This window comes from Kogia breviceps, chromosome 2, assembly GCF_026419965.1.
Source record: "Kogia breviceps isolate mKogBre1 chromosome 2, mKogBre1 haplotype 1, whole genome shotgun sequence".
NCBI lineage: Eukaryota > Metazoa > Chordata > Mammalia > Artiodactyla > Physeteridae > Kogia > Kogia breviceps.
In genome coordinates this window covers 30,692,664-30,715,624 of record NC_081311.1, presented here as the reverse complement: position 1 = coordinate 30,715,624, position 22,961 = coordinate 30,692,664, and the positions used below count along the sequence as shown (strand labels likewise).

General features: G+C 49.3%; 2 protein-coding genes across 4 annotated transcripts; both read left to right on the top strand.

Moving 5' to 3' along the window:
* Nucleotides 1-329: 329 nt before the first annotated feature.
* On the top strand, nt 330-21,924 carry HOGA1 (4-hydroxy-2-oxoglutarate aldolase 1). Of its 3 annotated transcripts, none has more exons than XM_067024902.1 (7): nt 330-916; nt 11,122-11,145; nt 11,461-11,588; nt 12,082-12,216; nt 12,476-12,572; nt 14,245-14,378; nt 20,961-21,924. In XM_067024902.1, the coding sequence occupies exons 1-7, from the start codon at nt 706-708 to the stop codon at nt 21,108-21,110; spliced, it is 879 nt and encodes a 292-aa protein (XP_066881003.1). In that variant the 5' UTR covers nt 330-705; the 3' UTR covers nt 21,111-21,924. The 3 variants fall into 3 exon arrangements, with proteins under 3 accessions (XP_066881003.1, XP_058910736.1, XP_066881004.1); XM_059054753.2 differs by having other exon boundaries at nt 345-916; nt 11,122-11,250; XM_067024903.1 differs by lacking the exon at nt 330-916 and adding an exon at nt 10,470-10,663 and having other exon boundaries at nt 11,122-11,250.
* C2H10orf62 (chromosome 2 C10orf62 homolog) lies at nt 845-5,561 on the top strand. The gene is made up of 2 exons (XM_059054793.2): nt 845-916; nt 4,446-5,561. Exon 2 carries the CDS (start codon nt 4,489-4,491, stop codon nt 5,209-5,211), a length of 723 nt encoding a protein of 240 aa, XP_058910776.1. The 5' UTR covers nt 845-916; nt 4,446-4,488; the 3' UTR covers nt 5,212-5,561.
* Nucleotides 21,925-22,961: the final 1,037 nt, after the last annotated feature.

Sequence of the window (22,961 nt, the reverse complement as noted above, 5' to 3'; positions counted from 1 at the left end):
GGAACTTGGAGCCCTTTGGCCCCCCCTGAGCCAGCGCTGCTGCTTTTCCTAACCAGGCTTCTTTTTGCTTCTTTCCTGCCACCCCACTTCCCAAGTCCCAGCGTGGATCAGCTTCCCAGGGCACTTGTCCTGGGGTCCCCTCCTGGTGACAGCTGTCCTGTGGGGCTGTGTGGGACCAGCACGGGCCTGTCACGTGGCAGGCTTGGGGGGAGGAGCTTGGCAGGGGAGTGGGGCAGTTGGGGGCGGCAGATCACAGGCAGCTCCTCATCCAACCAGCTTCGCCTCCCACAGGGAAGGGCCGGCTCAGCCAATCGGCTCCACCAAGCTCGCAACTGCCAAGGGGAAGCCGGGAAGCCAGCCTGGCTCCTGGCTTTGGGGCTGGGAATTGTGGGAGGAGGGCTGGGCCCCACTGGAGGCACCCTTTTGTGTAAGGACCGTCAGGAACCAGTCCTCTGTCTGGCTACAGGGACACGGGGTTGTGGCATTTCTCCAGCTGCTCCCCAGGGGGAGGGAAGACCTTCCTGGAGCCAACAGGCCTAGCCTCTGACCCTGAAGACACCCAGCCCAGGCCTGCCTGAGGGCCAACAAGTCAGGGGGCAGCAAATTTTTAACCAGACACATTGATCATTAACTGGGATAGGAAGGAGTCCAAACTCAGCATCCCTCGGGGGCAGAGACCAGCTGGGCTTTGAGCCTCCTGTGGAGATGCTGGGCCCCCGAGTCTGGTCTTCTGTGAGGCAGGAGCTGAGCAGGGCTTTGTCCAGCACCGTGGGGGGCTGGGCCTCAGGGGAGGGGAGGAAGGTGGACATCTCAGGCATCTACCCCCCTGTGACCACCCCCTTCACTGCCTCGGCCGAGGTGGACTATGGGAAACTGGAGGAAAATCTGCACAAACTGAGCACCTTTCCCTTCCGAGGTAAGTGGGGTCTGTCCGCTGTGGGAGTTGGGGAGATGTGAATGACCCTGGTCTCCTCAGCCAGCAACCAGAGGAGGGTACACAGGCTCTTCTGAGCTGCTCTTGGTCAGTCGGGTACCCTGGGAGTCATTTTATTACGGGAGAGGAACAGGGGGCATTGGTCTGGAGTCGGGAGACAGGCAGGAAGCTAACTTCTGGCCTGTGATCTTGGATTGAATCTCGCCTGCCTCAGTTTCCCCAGCTGTAAACTGTTGAAGTTCTTAGCCCAGCGTTATTGTGAGGATCAAACTAGATAATGGGTGTGAAAGCCTTTGTCAACCAGCCACACTGTGCAGATGTGAGGGTAGCGGGGTGTCCCGTGGCAGCCCCGCCAGCGGGCTCACCTCCCTCAAAGCCTTGTTTGCACACTCTCTTCTGGGCAAAGCCTCCCTCGGCCAAATTAATTCCTGTCCTGGATCCTCTGACTCATTTCCCCCGTTACACATGGGCCTCCCCTCTCTGAGATCAGGGACCAGATCCTATTTGTGACACTCAACATACAGCACAGCCACAGGCACGATAAATGAAGATAAAAGAAGCGGCAAATTCTGCCCGTCCTGCCCTGCCCACCCTCATCCATCGCCCGTGACAATTCCCTGAGGCAGTGCTCTCAATAGCCCCATTTCACAGATGGGAAGCTGGGGCTCAGAGTGATGAGATCACTTGCCCAAGGTCACTCAGCTAATAAATGGCTGAGCTGGGATTTGAACTCAGGTTTGACTGCACAGCCATGCTCAGTTTCACTCCACTGCACTGACTGATGAGTCGCTAGGCCAGATTCTAGTAAATAGACTCTAGTGGGCACCAACTTGGGAATGGAGTGGTTCCGACTGGGGTGATGCAGCAGAGCAGTTCGGAACATGCACTCTCGATTCAAACCACAGCTCGGCCACTGACTTTGCTGTGAGATAAATCTCTCTAAACCTCAGTTTCCCCATCTAACACGTGGGGGTAATAATGGCCACATCACAGGAGGTTTGGGGGAAGAATCTGAGAGAATGCAAGTGAAAGCATGCTGTAAGTTGTAAAGGGCGATGTACATTAGAAGGTGTGGATTCCAATGATAACGATGATTAGAATGACAGTATGATCGCCACTGCGGCAGAGCCGCATTGTGACAGTGCCCGCTGGCCTGACTGAGACCCCATTCGTACGTATCTCAGTGCTGAGGCGATGTGACCCTTCCCTAGCGGACAGTGAATGCCCTGTGGACGTCCACACTGAGCAGTGACACAAACTGTTAGTACATTTCTGCTGGGGCTCAGCTCATTGGAGCCTGAAGGTTTGGGCTGAGGCCCGAAACTCTTGAAGCAAAGTGAGAAGCTCCTTGAATCTCTGAGTGAAGACTGCTTCACCTCCCAGGCTCAAGGACACCCTAGTGCAGGGGGTGGGGAGGGTAGACTTTGCATCCAGTGTCTGCCTGCGCCCCAGGCTCTTCTCTGGACCCTTCCTTCCCCCTCCCCCCAACTCACTGCTGCAGTGGGGACAGGGGTGCTTAGGAGCACAGGCTGCAGAGGGTTTGGCAGGCTGGCCACTGGTAAACTACGCAGGTGCCACCTCCCACCTCAGCTCTCTCTTACCCCCGCACATGGGGGAGCAGGGCACTGTGTAGAAGAGCCCAACACCCGGACTTAGAAGACCTGTAGGAGTTCTAGTTCTGCCAGTTACGGCGACCTTGGAAAAATCACTGAACCTCTCTGATACGGCTTCCTCATTTTAGAATGGGAACCGGGCCACAGCATTCAACATAGTCCTCCCAAGGAACCCAAACCCGAGGTCCTGGCACAGATAACATCGGGCCATAGGGCCCAGTCACAGCTCCCAGGATGCAGCCAGGATGCCTGGGAAGGGAGCAGTGAGCCACTCTAGCGCGGAAATCTTTGTCTCTCTTGCTGGACCCTCACCCCGTTTTGCAGCCCAAACTCAGGGGCTGGGGAGGGAACCATCACATACCACATTGCCAGGGCCTCCTGCAATGAGTTAAAGGTCCTCGAAAGAGGAGATGGGAACCTGCCCTTGATGAATCAGTGAAGAGTTAAGAGATTCTTCTGAAAGGCATTGCCTGAAACTGTGCAGCTCTATTTATTATTTACTTATTTTTTTTTTTTTCAGCAGAGTTAATCTGTACTAATTATTTGAACAGAGTATTCTTTTAAAATAAAACTTACAACCGGGGACCAGAGGGAAGGGTTTTTGCAGAAGGGCCATTTGCCCCTGAACTCACACCCACAAACAACCTCAGAGATGAACTTTGAATTGTTATTTCCAAATGAGGTTAGTGGATGAGCCCAGAGTTACTCCAGCAGGATCAGGGAGATGACGATTCCCAGAAAACCTTAAGCTTCTGTCTTATTCCCTTATTATGAAGGAAAGACTATGGTTTCTTGTGATAAGGTATAATATTTTGTGTATATTAAAGCCATTAGTTTGTTAAAGAAAATATTTTGTTTAAAATATCACAATTTTTATAACCCTATTTGGCATTGAAAAATGTGTTATATGCCTCTGGGAGTGGCCCAGGCCTGTTTCTGCCCTGAGAGGCCCTGGGTATAACTTGGGATTGACGGCCAGACTCTCAGTTGTCTGTACCCACAGAGAGCCTGGCCAGCTGGCCCACCCACTCATAACCTGAACTGTGCCCACTTACAGGGGAGTTGGGGGCAAATTCTGGGTTTGCAGGTGCATCACTAAGGCAAGAGGTAGTAGCCCCCATCCTGAAATGGCCCCAGGGGTCTGGGACGGGCTGAAGTCTCCTGTCCTGTGTATTCTGCCTTCTCAGCCTCTACTGCTTGTCTTCCCCTAGTTGTGACCTCACGTTATTCCAGAATGAGCTCCTTTCTGGACCCCTTTGGCTTCTGGACCCTCTCTGTTATGGGGCTGGGGGCTGTAAGTGGGGATGGAATGCACTGAGCTGGCAGGGGGGCTAGGCCCTTCATGGAGGGAGACACTAGCCTTAGGCAGCCAGGAATGGATGCCAGCCCAGCCAAGGGGGTCTTTCAACCATGGCCAGCTTGACCCAGCAGCTTCTGCCCCTTGGGTGCCGTCAGATGGGGAGGAAGAGAAACCAAAGACTGGAGGATAAGAAGGCCTGAGTTGCAGAATAGGTCACAAGCAGGAAGCAGAAGCGACTCAGCATAGGGGAAGCTACCCTTCCACTGACCTTGGGGACAGCTGTCAGGGTGAGAGAAAGGTCCCAGGCCTCAGCCCATGTCTGTCAGACTAGACATAAAGGACGTGGCCTTTATGTGGCCTCTCCGCGCCCCGCCCCTCAACCACCTTCCTCACAATGGGGTTCATTGCTGAGGTGGGAGGGGCATCCTAGGGAGGGCACAGCGGGGGGCCTGCCTGCCAGTCAACCTTGGGGAGCCTGTCCTTTCAAGCATGAGCCATACCATCCGGGCTCCCCCACTCCCAGTGTGCTCTTAGCTCTGACCACCTGGTGTGGGGTCCTGGAGACCTTCTTGGAACTCATCCAGCAACCATCATGCAGGGTGGTGCTGGGGACCGTCCTCTTACTCGGAGGAGGAGGCCTCATGTTGTGGATGCAGAGGAAGAGAAGGAAGACAGATTCTGAGACTGCACAAGACAAGCAAGGGCCACCAGAAAGCAAAAAAGCAAGGAAGGAGAACTGGATCAAATCGCACTTTAGCTGTCTTTCCGAAGAGAAGCTGGCTGCCGGCAGCAACCCCACCACCTGCAGCCACAGTGCCAGGGCCTGCAGCAGCGGCTCTGCTCCCCAGCCTGAGAATGTCAGCGGGGAGGCCAGCCCCACCATTCGTGTGGAGACCTTCACCACGAGGCAAGGAGAAGAGGGCATGACTCTTCACCGGGAGCCCTTGACCAGCAAGCAGAGGATGTCTGGGGCCTCAGTGACCAAAGAGACCCACAAGGAGTCTGGGAAATCCTTGTCCACGGATGAGGCCACATGGGCCGCCGTGGCTGCCTGTACCAAGGAGATTGATACCAAGGGGCAGCAGCTGGCTATCTCCATGTTGCAGCGTGCCACGGCTTGCCAGAACTCAGGCCACCTGGAGTCCAAGGACATCAGCCAGGAGGAGCTGAAGGCCCTCGAGGAGGTGGAGATGAAGCTAAAAGGGAATTTCCTCACCCAGCAGGAAACCACCATAGCTGGTGCCAACCACACGCACACCTTCCATAGCCATTGCCACCCTGGCCACCAGGGTTATCCAAGCCACCCGTGCCACAGCCTGCCGAACCGCAGCCACCAGGCCTACCAGCCCTTTAAAGCCACCTAACCACAGATTGAGATGCCCCTTCCCCCCATGGGGCTGGCACACAATCACAGGCATCCTATGTGGTCCATCTCTCCGATGGGGCAAACTATGTGGCCCAGATGCTGCTCAAATCCCTTCTTCGTCAGGCCCTCACAGGGGTCCCGGGCCCCTTGGAGTCTGTGGGCGGGGTCTGCCACTGATGGCCCCTGACGGAGGGAGAGCTGGGGGGAATTGAAGCAGCTGAGACAGACTCGCAGGCCACGGAAGACCCACCAAGAGAAGATGCCCGAGGCAGATCCCAGGAGCAGCCGAGAGCACCACGCTGATGCCAGCTGCCTGGAACTGAGCCAATAAAGCCTTGTATACCCTCACTCTGAGTCTGAGGGCTCTGTGGCCAGCCCCAGGTCTGGGCGGGCCTCTGGGGAGAGAGTTTCTCCTCCCATAGTCCTCTTAGTGTGGCCTGATCTGAGACTCCATAAATCGGCCTCCCAGGTCTCAGTTTCTGGGCGTGGGGAATCTCCAGGGGGCTCAACCACCACCCACCTGCTGCTACCAAGGAAGGAGGGAGCAGCCGGGAGTTGGGAGGAGTGGGGAGAGACAGGCTTTGAGAAGCCAGGGTGTAAGCAGGGGTGGGATGTAGGTCACCCTGTGTACTACCGCCCTCTCCCTGCCCGCACTGGGATCCGTGTTGGTGCCTCCCCACCACCTACCTTCAGAGCTCCTGTGCGATATGCTCTCTCTTTTTGTTCATGCTACTCTTCCCCCCCCCCCCCACTCCGTACACGGGCCTCTAACTGTTGTGGCCCCTCCCGTTGCGGAGCACAGGCTCTGGATGCGCAGGCTCAGCGGCCATGGTTTACGAGCCCAGCTGCTCCGCGGCACATGGGATCTTCCCGGATCGGGGCACGAACCCGTGTCCCCTGCATCGGTAGGAGGACTCTCAACCACTGCGCCACCAGGGAAGCCCCATGCTACTCTTGTTGGGGCTGCCTCTGCTGCAGTACTGCTAAACTGTAGTAGGATTAGTACTACCAGTAGCTCCGCCCACCTTTCTTTGAGTGTTTAGTATATGCCATGCTCTGTGTTGTGTTACAGCACCGCCCCACGAGGAAGGTATTATGTTATCTCCATTTTGTAGGTGAGGCTCAGAGGTGTAATATTCCTGAGACGGCCTAGACAGTAAGTGATGTTGCTGGGGTCAGAGCCCAGCTTGGCCTGACTCCAAAGCCTGTACCCCGAATCCCTGCCCAGTTCTGCCCCCGAGTCTGATGCCCACCATCCCCCAATGGGCCTATCTCTCTTATACCTACCCCTGTCCTCTTCCCACATGTCCTGACACTCGCTGGGCCCTCCGGCAAGCCTGGCACTCTCCTTGCCTCCTCTTCCTGGGTTTCACGAAGCCATTTCTGGGGTAAGCAGTGACCCCCAGTTAGGCAGTTAACGGGAGGCAGCTGAGTCAGCTACATGGCACTGTCTAACCTCCAGTGTCTCCTTTACGTAGAAATTTCTTACCATTTGCATCTATTATGTTTTGTTTTGTTTTTTGGCGGGGGGGTTTTTTTGCGTTACGCGGGCCTCTCACTGCTGTGGCCTCTCCCGTTGAGGAGCACAGGCTCCGGACGCGCAGGCTCAGCGGCCATGGCTCACGGGCCCAGCCGCTCCGCGACATGTGGGATCTTCCCAGACCGGGACACGAACCCGCGTCCCCTGCATCGGCAGGCGGGCTCTCAACCACTGCGCCACCAGGGAAGCCCTGGAATCTTAACTTTAAAAAAGTTCAAACTGGCAAAATTCAAATAAAGTCTGTAGTTAGTATTGTACCGATGTTAAGTCTCTGGTTCTGATCATTGTACTCTAGTTAGGTAAGATGTTGTCATTAGTGGGGGTTGGGGGAGGGATGTATGGAAATGCCCTGTACCATTTTTGCAACTTTCCTGTAAATTGGAAAGTAGTTCAAATTAAAAGTCAAAAAAGTTTTCAGACAATTTAGTTAAGAGTGATATCAAAGTTTTATTACAGTTGTGCTGCAAGGAAAATAGCTTCTAAGCAGCCAACTCAAGTATATACTCTTGGTAAGGATATTTTTATAAGAAAAGAGAATGGTTAAATCATTGTTAGACTAGATAGAAAGAAGAGAGGTTAACAGTCACTAGACTCTTGTCTGAGAGTCCGCTGGGAGAGTGGCTGGTTTCCCAGATCAAGGCTTAATTCCATTAAAGCTCATTAGGAAATGGCTTAAGCATTTCATCAGGAACGTTCATTTCTTCCTAGTGGGAGGTTATGAATTACATTATGCAAAAAAGTTCTGCCCTAGACCAGGTTTGGGACAATTTTTCTTTTATACAACAAATTATCAATGCACATGTCAACAGGCAGTGTGCTGGGTGTCACGAAGGAGGCCAAAATGAGGAGGACACCATCTTTGATCTTGATGCTTCTAGACAAGGAAGGGCAAGTGCTGGGCAAGGACAAAATGCTATGGAGCACAAGGGAGAGGGGGATTAAGGAAAGGCTTTATGGTTCTTGCAGCATTTGAGGGGCTGCAACTAGGGAGGTGTTCTGGGCAGAGAGAAAGGTGCAGGAGCAAAGGTGTAGAGGCAGGATGATGGCAGTGTGTCTGGAGACTCTGACAGTCAGTTGGCTGGAGGGGAATATTGAGAGATAGGCAAAAGGGAGGAGGAAAAGCCAGAAAAGTGACTCCAACTCCAACTCCTCAAGGCAAAGAGAAATTAAGAGACTGTCCCATCCAATTTCCTCATTTCACAGCAGGGGCCAGTTTGAGAAACTTTGCCAAGTCCCAACAGGTGGGGGTCGGGCAGGTAGAAGGGTTCTGAGGATCTCTGTGCATTTTTGAGTAGGCAGCAGGGAAGGACAAGGAATAGATAATGGAAGTTCAGAGGAGAGATGTCCAGTGAAGGCTTGATCCCAGGAAGACTTCTCGGAGGAGGTGGCAATGATGATGGGCCAAGGGACATAACACTGACTAGGGATACTCCTTACATAAAAGAGACTGACTGTGATTCCTTTTGGCCACAGTAAATCACCCTGTCGCTTGTGTGTCCTCAGCCCCCACCTACTCCCCTTACCAAGCCTTTCTGGCTCTCCAGAGCAGCCAGAATAACCATGGGGGCAAGGGAGAGAAGCTTCTGAAATGAGCCTCTTTCCTCTTAGAGCTGGAGGGGGCCTGAGTGGTTCCTGAGTGCAGCCTCCCGTCCTATACCAGCCATCCTCTCCCTCCTCAGACTGAAAGTTGCCACCCTCCTGATTTAAGGCTTGAGCACTCCTCTGACTAATATAATGATTACAGCTAACATATTGAATGCCAGGTTCTAGCTATTCTAAGCACTTTACAAAGAGTATCTCATCGAAACGTCACAAGTCTTGAAAAAGGACACCAATATTACCCCCACTTTTCAGTTGGGGAAGATGAGGTTTGGTTAAACCGTTTGCCCAAGGGCTCAGAGCTGGTGAGGGGCCACACCGGGAGTTAAGCCCGGGCTCTGATAACCCTACCGTGCTGCTCCCTGCTTCCCCACTGCTCACTTTCCTCACTCCCCACCCATCTGGAGCCCTGGCCTTCTCCTCTCCTTTAGCCCCACCTCTACACCACGGTGGCACATTAGGCCTGAAACTGGACATCTGGTCAAGGAGAAGGAGGAGGGTCTTGGCAGTATCAGTTCACAGACTTCAAAGGGCTTTCTTTCTCGTACATTTTCTCATTTGAGCCTTTAAGACAGCCCTATAAAGTAGGATTGAAGTGACTTTATTGTCGTCCCAAAGAAAAGGAAATGGGGTCTCAGAGAGCAGTGTGACTTGTCCAGTAGCCAGAGGGACTGGAGTCCAGCGCTTGCCTGACTCTATCACACTTCCTCTCCCCCAGCCTGGCATCTCTTCCTTCTTGGGAGTCAGGCCTGGGTCGGATGCTCCCTTAAATGAAATGAGGAGAAGCCACTAAGGAGTCTTGGGCACAGGGGCCTGCTTCGCCCACCCAGGACAGCAGGACCCAGCTGTCCTGCTGTCTAGGCCAAGTCCAGCTGTGGGGACTGGAGGCTTCTGGAACTGACCACCAGAATGAAAGGGGACTTGGGAGTGAGTGACTGTGTCTGGAGACATGTCTGAAGCAAGAAGCCCCCTTGAAGGGGGCTGGCAGGAAACGTCGCGGAGGCAGGGGCGAGCGCTTGATCTCTAAATTCTTAGCCAGAGGGTGCTGGTCCAATCGTGGCTGGATTGGAGCCCTCTCTGGGGTTGGCAACTCTGCAAGTGGAAGGATGCCCTGGGAAGCCACTGCGGCCTTATGGAGCAAGACAGAAGGAGGCTCCTACCATAGGCCACTAGCCTGACATGGAGGCATTGATCCTGAGGAGGCAATCCAACAGAAGCCAAAGTCTATTTGCCTCAAGATGTTCCCTGCAATGTTACCAAGGCAAAAAACTGCGGGAAATATGCTAAGTATCCAGTGAGCTCTTCTGGCAACCCACTCAGTGGACTTTAACGGTAGAGTGAACAGCACAGACAAAGGTTTGTGGTGTAAAGTTGTCTCCCCATCACACTGTGTCCCCTTAAGGATGACTCACAGGAACAATCTCTCTTTGTCCCAGTGCCAGGAAACTCTGTGTTTCTCCAGGGCAGCTGCTTTGCTTTATCTTGATTTCTACATATCTGTCAGCTGACCATGTTTCCCTTTTAGCGTTGACTGTCGGGAGGCTCCACATCAAATTTCTGGCCCATCAGAACTGTATGGCAGGGATTTTGTATACTAACATTGCCCCTGGCTTCCTTTTCTTTCCTTCCTCCCAAACCGTCTTCTATTTGTTAATAATCTTTGGTTATTGTATGCTGTATTTAAGGAAAAACAATTGGAATGGAATGGAGAGGAGAAAGAACAGGAAAGAGAAAGTAAAACGGAAAAAGCTGAGAGGAAAATGGTTTAACATTCCGTTTAGATTCAGCTGAAGAGCATCAGTTCTACTGGTCTCTCATGGATATAAAAATGTTGACACCTTTAACTGGTAATGTTAGAAATCTCACAGATGATGGATAAAAAAGGAAAATGCAAAATAAAATAATGAGATGTGCTTTTCCACCCAGAAAATTGGCAAAAATTAGTTCTGACAATACTCAGTATTGGTGTGGATGAGCACTAACAGTTTTTTCTATGTGCTGCTGGGGTGTGAGCTGGCTAATTGGAATTTTGGCACGTGAAGATGCATTTACATGTGACTCAGCCTTTACACACCTAAGTGTCTAAACTGAGAGAAACTTTTAAACGTGTTTGTTTCAGCATTGTCTGTAATAGCAAAATTAGGATGTATTCTAAATGTCATCAAAGGGAGAATGAAAAGTAAATTGTGGTCTAACTTCACAAGAGAATATTATACAGCAATGAAAATGAATGAATCAGAGCTCCCTGTACTGCTGTGGCCAAGGTGCAAAACACAATGGTGAGCAAAAATGGCAAACTGCAGAATGTTATGTAAGTGTGCTTCCATTCCTATAAAGTTTTAAATGGCAAAACCCATCTTATATATTGTTTATGGGTCCAGATGTATGTTTTAAGGGTATAAAGACATGAATGGGAACAATAAGCACTTGAGACATGCCAGAGATGAGGAAGAGGAGGGTGACGGGGTGGGGGGGCGGGTGTCGTGGGTGCTGGGTACACCGATGTGGATTCTATTATTAACTATTCTTTTTGGCATGCCTAAAATATCTCATTAAAACAAAGAAAAAAAGAGAAAAAAAAAAAAAAACAAAGAAAAATGGTGTGAACACTGTCACCGCAACTGGGTAGCACACTCTGCCTGCATCAGGACAAAGATGGGAAGGAAATGTGTGATAAACTGTGGTGTCGGGGAGGTAGGAGCCTGGGTGAGCATAAGTCCAACATCTGCTTTTTCACAAGCACGTGGGAACGTGTCGCCTCTCTTGCAGGCTTCGTGGTCCAGGGCTCCAACGGCGAGTTCCCCTTCCTGACCAGCAGTGAGCGCCTGGAGGTGGTGAGCCGTGCGCGCCAGGCCCTGCCCAGGGACAAGCTCCTGCTAGCCGGCTCGGGCTGCGAGTGTGAGGCCTTAATGCCCCGGCCCTGGCGGTAGCTGCTGGGGGGGGTGGGGGCAGGCTCCCGGACCTGGGGCTGGGTCCCGTCTAGCGCTTGCTCTGTCTCTTCTTCTGCGCTGCGCCCCTTACTTGCCGCTGGGTCCTATAGCCCAGTCCTCTGCCTCCTGCCCTCGCCCACCGCGACCTGTAGGGAAGACTTCCTCCTTCCTCCTGCAGCCACTCAGGCCACGGTGGAGATGACGGTGAGCATGGCCCAGGTGGGGGCTGACGCCGCCATGGTGGTGACCCCTTGCTACTATCACGGCCGCATGAACAGTGCCGCCCTCATTCACCACTACACCAAGGTGGGTGTGAGGGGTGGGTGTGGGCTTGAGGTCTGGGGCCAAGAGGAAGCTGGGTGAGGCAGAGATGCTGCCTGGGGAGGGGAGGGGAGATCAGAGAAGCTGGGAGCAGAGGGGTGAGCCTACTTCCCATGAATGGCAGCTTTGGGAAAGGGGAGGGATGCCACCAGGTACCAGCTGTGTGACAGTGGGTGACTCACCTAACCAAGCTGTATTGCTGTTTCCTCCCCTCCCAAACGGGAGGAACAATGGAATCGTCCTCCAGGGTGGTTGTGAGGACTAAATTCAATCAAAACATAAAGGACTTAGAACTGTGCCTGGCACACAGAAAGCACTCCTAAGTATCAGCCAGGACTAGTGCTTGCAATCAGGCTGCATAGCACCGTGACTTCTAGCCCAGCAGGTGGGCCAGTCCAGGTAGCCCTGCAGAGACCCAGGCCCGGACCGCCTCAGGCCTGAGGCAGCTGCCCTCTCCTCTCTTCTCTGTGCCCCTCAGGTTGCTGACCTGTCGCCAATTCCAGTGGTGCTCTACAGTGTCCCAGCCAACACAGGGCTGGACCTGCCTGTGGATGCGGTGGTCACACTTTCCAAGCACCCGAATATCGTGGGCATCAAGGACAGCGGTGGCGATGTGAGTGGGAAACAGCTCTAGGCTGGGGCGCCCTCCTCCTATTCTCTTTTGCTACCAACTTCCGGGCAGCTCTGGGACCCGCTTCAGTCCTGGGCTCTTGTGTGGCTTCCCTCTGTCCTGTGGGCTCTCTGCGGCTCGTCTGAACTTTGAGGCATCTCTCTGGGACCTGGGCTCTCATTCTCCCACACTTGCCCAGCCCCCATCCAGGCCGGTGGCAGAGCCTGTGGGCCCAGCTCTCACGCCAGATTTGCCGTTACAGGTGACCAGGATCGGGCTGATTGTTCACAAGACCAGGAGCCAGGATTTCCAGGTGTTGGCTGGATCGGCTGGCTTCCTGCTGGCCAGCTATGCCGTGGGTAGGCCTCTCACTGCTCTCAAACTGTGATGAGTGCCCAAGATATATGCAGGAAGCTGGGTTCTGCTGGGAGAGATGGTGAGGGCCAGGACTGCGTGTAGAGGGGGCCTTTGCCAGCCTGCCTGCTCGGAAACCTCAGAGGTCTGGCACACTGCTTACGCATCTGAATAGTGGGTGCTTGTGGGTGACCTTGTTGGGCAGAGGAGGGTGGCCGAGTACAATCCCTGGCCTGTAGGGGGGATGCCTACAGTTTGCTCGAAGTCCCAAGCTCCCTGCTTAGGTGACAAATTTAGTTCCTTTAATCTCACCTTGCAAATCATTCTCTGAGGGAAGAGGCCTTGGGGCCCTTCCCACTAGTCTGGGGGTGCATTTTCGTCTCTCTGTGGGTCCAGGCCAGAATGAATTGTCAGGCCTGCGGGGTTGGGCTGGGGATCTTCAGCTGCCTGATCAGACTCTGTTCCAGTCCAGGATCCTAGGAATGTCACCATTAGACCAACTGCTCTTATCTGCTTGGGGTCAAGGTCCTTGGGTTCAGACTGGATTTGAGCCATGGAGGGGAGGGAAGCATGTGCTCCCTTCAGCTGAAGCCCCAGTGGGTGTAGATTTGAGTTACTTTTCCAATAATGCAGGGGAAAATGCTGGTTCCTATTCTCTCTTGTCTCTGCAGACTTTGACTTGTAGTATAGGTCCTGCGTAGCTCCCCTCTGCCTGGTCGCAGTCTCCAAAGGGGAGAGTAGAAGGGACCCATTTATGCTTCATTCCTGAGAGTGTGGTAGGTGGAAATATCACAGGCTCTGGAAGTTGGGGATCTGAGCTGGAACCTGAGCTCTGCCATTTATTCACTGAGAACCAACAGGGCAAGGTACATGACCTTTCTGGGCCTGAGTTTCTACTCTGCAAAGCAGGGAGGTGTTATGAGGATTAGAGAGCATTGGCCCTATGTCTGCCATAGTGCTCGACACATAGTAGGTTTTCAATAAATGGCATCTATATTAGCTCATTCGAGCTATATTAGCATAAGCTTGAAACGCCTACTCTCTCTCCAGTCTTGAGGCCACTCTGCTTTGAGTCACCCCTAATAGCTTTGGAATCACACTCACAGGCTGGCAGAGGGGCAGGAACCTTTGAGATCACAGCCAGCCCGTTTTCACTGCCCGTATGAGAACAAAGAGAACCAGAGAGGGTTGATGACTTGTCCAGGCTCATGTCTAATGCTCTTTCCCCTCCCCTAACCTCTCCCTCGCTGCTGTCCCAGGCTAAATTCACTGGAGGGAATAAAATTTCAGTAGAGCGAAGGCTTCCCATCCACTCCATCCTCTTCCAGGGCTGATGAGTCAGGGGGCTATTGGAGGATCGTGGAGGTGTCAACTGGCAGGTGGGACTTTACTCTGCAGGGGGCGGGGTGTGCAGGGAAGGAGCTGTCCCTGAGTTAGCCTTCAGGCTCTGCTCCCTGCCCCTTAGCCTGTGAGAGTCTATTTTGAATATGCTGGAAATGTCCTCTCTGGAAATCTGTACTCTGAACTCACAGAGCATGTCTCAGACATGTGGCCTAGACCAGTGGCCTAGAAATGCACAGCCTGTCTGCCCAGAACAAAGAGGTGCTAGGGACCAGGATTTGGAATTCTCTGCAGGCAGAGGCTCTGGCTGGTATTCTGCATCTTACTCTGTGGCAGGAGCTGTGGGGGGCGTGTGTGCCCTGGCCAATGTCCTGGGGGCTCAGGTGTGCCAGCTGGAGAGACTCTGCCTCACAGGGCAATGGGAAGATGCCCAGAAGCTGCAGCACCGCCTCATTGAGCCAAACACTGCGGTGAGTTCCCAGCCAATGGACCCAGAGTGGGGGTGGTCTGTGTCCTCATTGGAACAGGAGCCAATGCTGGCACAGGGGTCCCCACTTGGTCTCTTCCCTTTCAGAAAGTCCTTTTAGAGAACATCCCAGTGTGGGAACTCTTTGTGCCTCCCCAGAAAATCTTGACTTCAGGAACAAAGTCGAGCCACATTGGTTCTCAAACTTACATGTGCATTAGAATTCATTTAGGGAGCTGGTTAAAATTCTACTCCTTTAGGCTCAGGAACAGTCATTGAGACAAGCTTCCTGGGTGATTGTGACATCAGGAATCCTGGAACCTTACTTAGAGATGCACACTGCCTAAAGAGAGGGAAACATGGGCCTTTATGTCAGCTTTATAAGGGGCAAGATCCTGAAAAATAGAATGATTGAGAGTAATAAAGGAGTGGGAAGGCTGGAGGTATTCAGAGAGCAGCTTTCCCAGGAAAGTCCTGTCTTCAAATAATCCATTCTGTAGTCAGACTGTGTACCCCAACTCTGTGCTGGGCAAGTCAAGGAGAAGAGGCAAGATGGAATGCTTGTCAATTGCAGGCAGTGTTGTGCTGAGCCATATTGGAGTCTGAGGCATAAAGAAAAATGTGTGTCCCTGGAGACATGTTTTTATTCATATTTTAAATTAAACTTTTAATTTTAGGATAATTGTAGATGCACATGAAATTATAAGAAACAATACAGGGAGATCCCATGTACCCATTACCCTGTTTCCCCCAATGGTAACATCTTAAAAAACTATAGCATGAAATTACAGCCAGGATTTTGACGTGCATACAGTCAAGCTACAGAATATTTCCAGCACCATGAGGATCCCTCGTGTTATCCTTTTAGAGCCACACCTACTCACCTCCTGCCCCCACCCCCTCCTTAACCCCTGGCAATACAAATATGTTCATTTTTATAATTTTATCAGTTCAAGACTGTTATATAAATGGAATCAGATAGCCTATAACCTTTTTATTTCCTCTATGAACAAATCTTTTTTTTTTCTTTTAGTCTGTAACCTTTTGAGATTTGCTTTTTTCACTCAGCATAATTTTCTGGAGATTCATTCAGACACATGTAAGCAATAGTTCCTTTTTATTGCTGAATAGTAGTTCATGGTGTGGCCATAAACAGCTTGTTTAGCCATTCATTTGGTGAAGGAAAGCTGGTTGTAAAGCTGCTATGTACATTTACCAACAGGTTTTTGTGTGACCATAAATTTTCATTTTTCTGGGATAAATACACAATTGGTGGGTCATATGTTGTTTGCCAGTTTAGTGTTTTAAGAAACTGTTTTCCAGAGTGAGTGTACCATATTGTATTTACATCAATGTAAATGTATGCATGACCCAGTTTCTCTGCATCCTCACCAGCATTTGGTGTTGTGACTTTTTTTTTTTTTGCCATTCTGATAGGCATGTTGTAACATCTCATTGTGGTTTTAATTTACATTTTTCTGATGGCTAATGCTATTGAACATCTTGTCATGTATTTATTTCCCATCTATATATCCTCTTAGATGGCATGTCTGTTTACGTCTCTTGCCCATTTTCCAACTGGATTTTTTTTTTTTTTTTTTTACTGTTGAGTTTTGGAAGTTCTTTATACCTTCTAGATACTAGTTCTTTGTCAAAAATGTGGTTTGCAAATATTTTCTCCCAGTCTGTAGCTTGTCTCCTCATTCTCTTAACAGATCTTTTGCAGAGCAAAAGTTTTTAATTTTGAGGAAGTCCAATTTATCAATATTTTCTTTTATGTTTATGCTTTTGACGCAAGTCTAAGAACTCTTTGCCTAGCACTAGACTGTAAAATTTTTCTATTTTTTTCCTAAAAGTTTTATATTTTACAAGCCTGTGACCCATTTTGAGTTAATTTTTGTAAAACGTATGAGACTTAGATCAAGGTTCATTTTTTTTCTGTTCTTTTTTGGCCTGTAGATATCTACTTGCTCCAGCACCATCTGCTGAAAAGATGGATCTTTCCTTTACTGAATTACTTTTGCACTTTTGTCAAAAATCAGTTGGGTGTATTTGTGTGGGTCTATTTCTGGATTCTCTAGTCTCTCCATTGATCTATCCCTCTGCAGTACCATAGACTTGATTATTGTAGGTGTGTAATAAATCTTAAAATCAGATTTTAAGATTTTAAGCTAGACTGATTCCTTGCACTTTGTTCTTTTTTTCCCCCCCAAAATTGTTTTAACTAATCTAAATCCTTTATCTTTCCATATAAATTTTAGAAAAATATTGTGTATGTCTACAAATACTTGCTAGAATTTTGATAGGAATTGTGTTAAACCTGCACACAAATTTGGGAACAATTGACATTTTTACTGTGTTGTCTTCAAATCCTTGAATATGGTATGTCTCCATTTATGTAGACCTTCTTTGATTTATTTCATCAGCATTTTGCAGTTTTGGGCAAACCAGTCCTATACAGGTTTTGAGAGATTTACACCTAAGTGGCTCATATTTTTTGAGTGATTATAAATGATATTGTATTTTTAATTTCACTATTCATATGTTCATTGCTAGTATATATAGGAACACAGTTGATTTTTGCTTCTTTATGTTGTATCATATGACTTTGCTGAACTCACTTATGGGTTCTATGAGATTTTTTTCTATATTGCTTGGGATTTTCTACACAAACAATCATATCATCTACAAATAGGGGATGTTTTATTTCTTCCTTTCTGATCTGCATACCTTTTATTTCCATTCTTGCCTTATTGCACTGGCTAGAACTTCCTGCACTATGTTGAATAAGAGTAGGGAGAGTGGACATCCTTGCCTTGTTTCTGATCTTAAAAAAAAGCATTCAGCCTTTCACCGTTAAGTACAATGTTAGCTATAGGTTTCTGTAGATGCTCTTTTTCAAGTTGAGGAAGTTCTCCCTCATTCTCGTTTTCAGAGAGTATTTAAAAATCATGAATGGGTGTTGAAGTTTTGTCAAATTATTTCTGCATTGATTGATTTGATCATGTGATTTTTTTTTCCTCTTTAGCCTGTTAATATGGTAAGTTACATGAATAATTTTCAAATATTGGACCAGACTTATCTCCCTGGGATAAACCCCACTTGCACATGGTGTATAACTCTTTTTATATATTGCCAAATTCCATTTGCTAATATTTTATTAGGGGTTTTTCCTGCCTATATTCATGAGAGATATTGGTATGTAGTCCTTTTTCTTTCTTCTTTCCTTCCTTCCTCCCCCATCCCTTTCTTCCTTCCTTCCTTCCTTCCTTCCATTCTTTCTTTCTTTCATTCTTTCTTTCCTGTCTTTGTCTGATTTTTGTATCAGGGTAAAAATAGCTTCACTAATTGATTGGGAAGTGTTCCCTCCTCTTCTGTTTTCTGGAAGAGGCTGTGAGAAATGGTGTTGTCTTCTTTAAACATTAAAAAACAATTCTCCAGTGGAACCATCTGGGCCTGGAGATTTCTTTTTTGGGAGTTTAGAAATAATAATGACTCCACACTAGGCCTCTATGGATACCTCCCTAGCTGGAAGGGGTAGAAGTGCCTTCTTATTGCTACCTGTGTGGCCTGCACTGACATCTTGAGTGTGTCTGGTGGGGTGGCCTCCTTAAGGGTGGGCAGTGGTCAAAGTTCTGCCTCTCCTCATTAGGTTTCTTCTGAGACATCCCTCATGGATGGGGAGGAGCACTCTTTACAGCTGAGTGTGGGGTAGAAGTTCTGGCTTCCAATTCAGCCTTTGCTGGCCTGCGTGGGGTGGAGCCACAGCTTTCTCCTGTGGGGTTTGGCTGGTGTAGAGTGAATACTGTCTACAGGTTCTCCATCTTGCTCAGTTGCCAGAGAGAACAGGCATTTGTGGGGCTTTTCTTGTCTCTGCTCGTTAGCATTTCAAGGTCACTGTTCCTTCAGCTCCAAGTCTGGACCGGGGAACTCAGCACCGTGTTGTTCCTTGGGTCCCAGGGTTCCTACTTGGTCTTCCTCCTCTCTGCCTTTCAGAATTTTACATTGGTTTTTATATAATGTCCTGGGTTTTTTTAGTTCTACCTACTGGGAGGAATAAGGAAAAGTACACCTATTCCATCTTCCTGGAAGTGGAAGCTCTAAGCAGTTTTCTAAATGGTGATTTTTTTTTCCCTCCTAGAACATTAAGGTAGTTGGAAAAAAATATTTAAAAATTTAAAAGTAGGCACATTAAAATTCATAGCATTTTTTTTTCATTTAAAATATTTTATCTAGGGCTTCCCTGGTGGTGCAGTGGTTAAGAATCCTCCTGCCAACGCAGGGGACAAGAGTTTGAGCCCTGGGCCGGGAAGATCCCACATGCCACGGAGCAATGAAGCCCGTGCGCCACAACTAAAGACCCAACACAGCCAAAAATAAATAAATTTGTTTAAAAAAAAAAAGATATATATATATATATTACCTATACCAAAAACATAACTTATTAGAATTTTACTTCCCTGGCTTGAATGGAAGCAAACACATCAAAATAATTTTTTTCCCAAATCTACTTCTAAAAAAAAATTAACCATTCAAAATATGCAACACATGTATATAGGGGCACACATAATTAGTTTGCCTCAGGCTACAATATGACAGGGCACGGCTCTGTTGGATCTTGTCTTTATTTAAAGCTTTGACACTTTGTTCATCATGGATTTTTTTTTGCATTTAAAAAAAAATTGCATTAAGTATTTGTCTTGTGACTGAGTTTTGCCTCTGAGGCAATAGTTCCAGACCGAGCTTGGCAATGTTTTCTTTGGTAAAGTGGTGGGTGGGCTCTAGATTTCCCTCACAGCTTATATCTTTACCTCAGAAGGACAGATTAACTCAGATTTAGAGAAAGGACAGCTGAGGAGGCAAGCACGAGTTTCCCTGGATGTGAAGCTTCTCCTGGGATAGGATGGGCTACAGATAGATTGGGTGTAAGAATTGCAGAAATGAGGGCCTTTCAGCTGAGCCCCATTGCGGCCCAGGCTGTACTATACATTCTGACATTCCACTGGGGCGGGACCTCTGCTCTCCCACTCCCATCTCCCTGTGAGAGAAGGTCCCAGAACCTGCATACCACCCGGATAGGAAGAGGAGGAGCTTCCAGGCCGCTTGAGGTCTGGCCTAATAGTGGTATTTTTCTCACCAATTCTTGTGACGTGGGGTAGATGTTGTTACCTCCTAATTTGATAGACGAAGCAGCTTGGGCTGTCCTTTGGGGAGAGAGGATACTTGCTGCCTTCCTAGCCCTTGGCATGCCATCCTGCCTTACCCTTCACTCTGTACCCCATCCTGTGCCAACTCTGGGCACACACTCAGGAATGCCTGGAACACCTTTCTGCTGTCCGGGCTGTAGGCTCAGCCACTCCAAGAGCAGCTTGATGTCACCCTATTGCCCTGCCCTGCTTGAACACAATGTGCGTCCACTGCCCTCCCACCCAGCCGGCCTCCTGCCCCGGCTATATTTAGGATTTTCCTTTGTTTTTACCTCCAAAGCGTTCAACCGTTTCTCAGCATCTGAAGAGGGGCAAATCAGAGATCTTCAGGCCCTTATGCAGAAGAAAGCTTTCCTCTAGGTACTTCTTGTTTCCATCGTCTTTCCCACCCTACTCAGGTTTTGGGTGAAATGCTCAGGTTATTAGAACATGATGGGGGCCAGGCCTGGGAGGAGGCTTGCTAAAGTCTACTGGCCTCTAGTGGTGAATAGTTATTAGTCAGTCATTCATCAGTGGTTCCCAACCTTTTTACCCCAAACAACCTTTTTTATTAGTTTTACCCTGCATGAAGCCCATATTTCTAAGGTTTTACTTCCCTCAAAATGAAACTTTATTAAGTAATAATTACTTTCTTAGTTTTCAGGTAGTCAAAGATTAATCTAACACTTCCCATCAGCATGAAACAACCCGTTGCTATGCTAAACACAAAGAAACTTGATTCTTCATTTTCTGTAAAACTCCATGCATGATTTTAAATTAGATCTTCCACCACAATGGAAAAGACTTTAGAGATCGTGTTATCCGGCCCCCTCGTGTTTTAGGCAAGTGAACTTGCTCAGAGATAAGTTAATGATACAAGGTTACACAGTGAAACTTCTTCGGACAACGATGCATTGTTTTCCCCGTGAGAGCATTTGGAGTTGGGGTCAGGGAGGGGCTATGGGTGCGTGGGGAGGGACCCTGCTGCGGGGGCAGTAGAGGTCTGGGCTGTTCCAACTCCCCACTCCTGGTGTGCCCTGGGTCAGGTTCCAGGGAACTGGGCTGTAGACCAGTGAGGGTCGACCGCCCAGACCCACAGCGCTGCTGCCTTCTCCCATCCCAGTTTGAGGACCGAACGCCACTCTCCTCCCCGATGGGGCGGATTTCTCTCCTAAAACCAAAGCAGGTGCCTTCCTTCATTCTAGATTTTGGCATTGTGTTCTCTACTGCCGACCTGCCTTCTAGATTTCCAGTCTGCCCTGGGTATCATAGATTTGGTAGTTAGTTTACTGGGAGGGAAGGGTGGGAACCCTAACTTTCCGAAAGTGACACATGTCTGGGTCCCAGATGTGTGTGTGCAGGGGACTCCCCAGTCTCTTCTAACAGGCCCTGCTCCTCAGGTGACCCGGAGCTTCGGGATCCCGGGGCTGAAGAAAACCATGGACTGGTTTGGCTACTACGGAGGCCCCTGCCGCGCCCCCTTGCGGGAGCTGAGCGCTGCCCAGGAGGAGGCGCTGCGCCTGGATTTCACCAGCAACGGCTGGCTCTGAGCGTGAGGTCGGGACGGCCGGACCGCGCCCATCCCAGCCTCCTGCCTTGCGGTAGCAGCCTGAAGAGGAACGCGGGGGTGACGACGGTTCAAGGCCCCGCTTCTTACTTCAGTCCTCCAGGTAGCCTCTCTCCAGGCGCTGCCATACACGCTCGTTTCCTGTTCTCCCGGCCCCATGACCTCTCGCATTTGTATCCTGAACTCGGGGTCTCTAGAGACCTTCAGTCTGGGAAGGAGCAGTGACTTACTTGTCTCTCTACTGTGTTTTTCTATCCCCTGAGACACGTGAACCAGGAGCCAGAGGGGAAAGTCAGGGGGGGCAGTTGGGCACAGAAAGGCCATGTTTTACTGAAAGGAAGACTGCTTAGACTTGGGGGTACAAACCTGAGTCCAGGACAGTGCAGCAGGAAGCCAGGGGGACTCCTGAGAATCCAAGTTCTGACTCCTTCCCGGGGAAGCAATAGGTTGGGAAACCTGATCAGAAAGGTGTCACTGGTCTTTCAAACACCCCTCCCCGCCAAGCTGCATTCTAATCCTTTCCTAAATCTATTTTGATTGATCTCATATTGTCTCTAGGCTTGATCCCAACCATCGTGTGCAGCAATGAGACAGCCCAGTGGCTTGCCAGAACTGGTAAATAATGACACCTGGTGGATAAATGTTACATTCTAGAAGGCTATTCTAGCCACCCCAGGTCTGAAACATTAGGAAAGGGGACTTGGCCTCAGATAGGACCATCCTCTTGCCTATACACACTCTGCTTTTATTGTTAGGAACAATTACTTTGTTACTGCAATAAAGTTGAGTAAGTTAAATTAGTGTGGCTATGTACAGATTAACACTCCACTGCTATGCAGATCTTAGGTTTCCTGCCCAGATATCAAGAACCTTCCCAGAGGCAATTTAGCTCCCAAGGTCTTCGTTTTCCCAGCTCTGAGAGAGGCCCTAAGAATACTGAGCAAACATAACCATTAGATTATTGGAGGCCTAGGGAAAAAGTTATTGAAGTTTTAAATGGGAGAGGTAAGAGGCAAAAAGGTTCAAGTGAGATATTTAGAAACACTTAGCACATTCATTTAAAAGGCTGCTTTCTCTAAAATGTTCAACCTTGGGAATTCCCTGGCGGTCCAGTGGTAGCAATCTGTGCTCTCACTTCCGAGGGCCTGCGTTCAATCCCTAGTAAGGGAATTAAGATCCCACAAACCATGTGGCAAAAAAAAAAAAAAAAGTTTAACCTTATTCAGTGATATCTGACTAGTGGCAGAAAACCTGAGATGAATTTTTTGAAAACTACTCTGGTTTAAAAGAAAGGTAAACAGATCCTTGTTTAGGGCAAGGGCTAAAGGAGAGAATATAAAAGGTATCAATCTTCAGCAGAAACTGGGCATCTGGTTGGCACTGAAGCTTGGGGCTTAGCACCTGGGCTCTTCTCACAGGCAACTTCTGGAAGATCTGGGCTCAGAGGAGAATCAGGTTTAGGCATGGGGCAAAAAGTTAGGGCTAGGGAGGCAGCCTAGTATACTGGTGAAGAGCTCGGTCTCTGGGATTTCCATTCTTGGATTTGCACCTTAGTGTCTGCAAGACCTTGGAAAACTATTTAACTGCCCTGGACCTCATCTGTAATACAGGGATAATAATGGTACCTTCCTCTCAGGGCTTATGAGATCATGCAAGTGAATGGGTTAGCATAGAAGGTGAATGTTCAGAGAAAGACTTGCTTGAGGTAACCCAGCAGGTGTGACAATAAATGGTCTCAGGACTTGGGCACCCTGACGTTCAAGGTGATGAGGAGTTCAGTGGAAAGTGCTTTGGAGTCAAAACGTCCCAGATACAAATCCCACCCAGCTCTGCC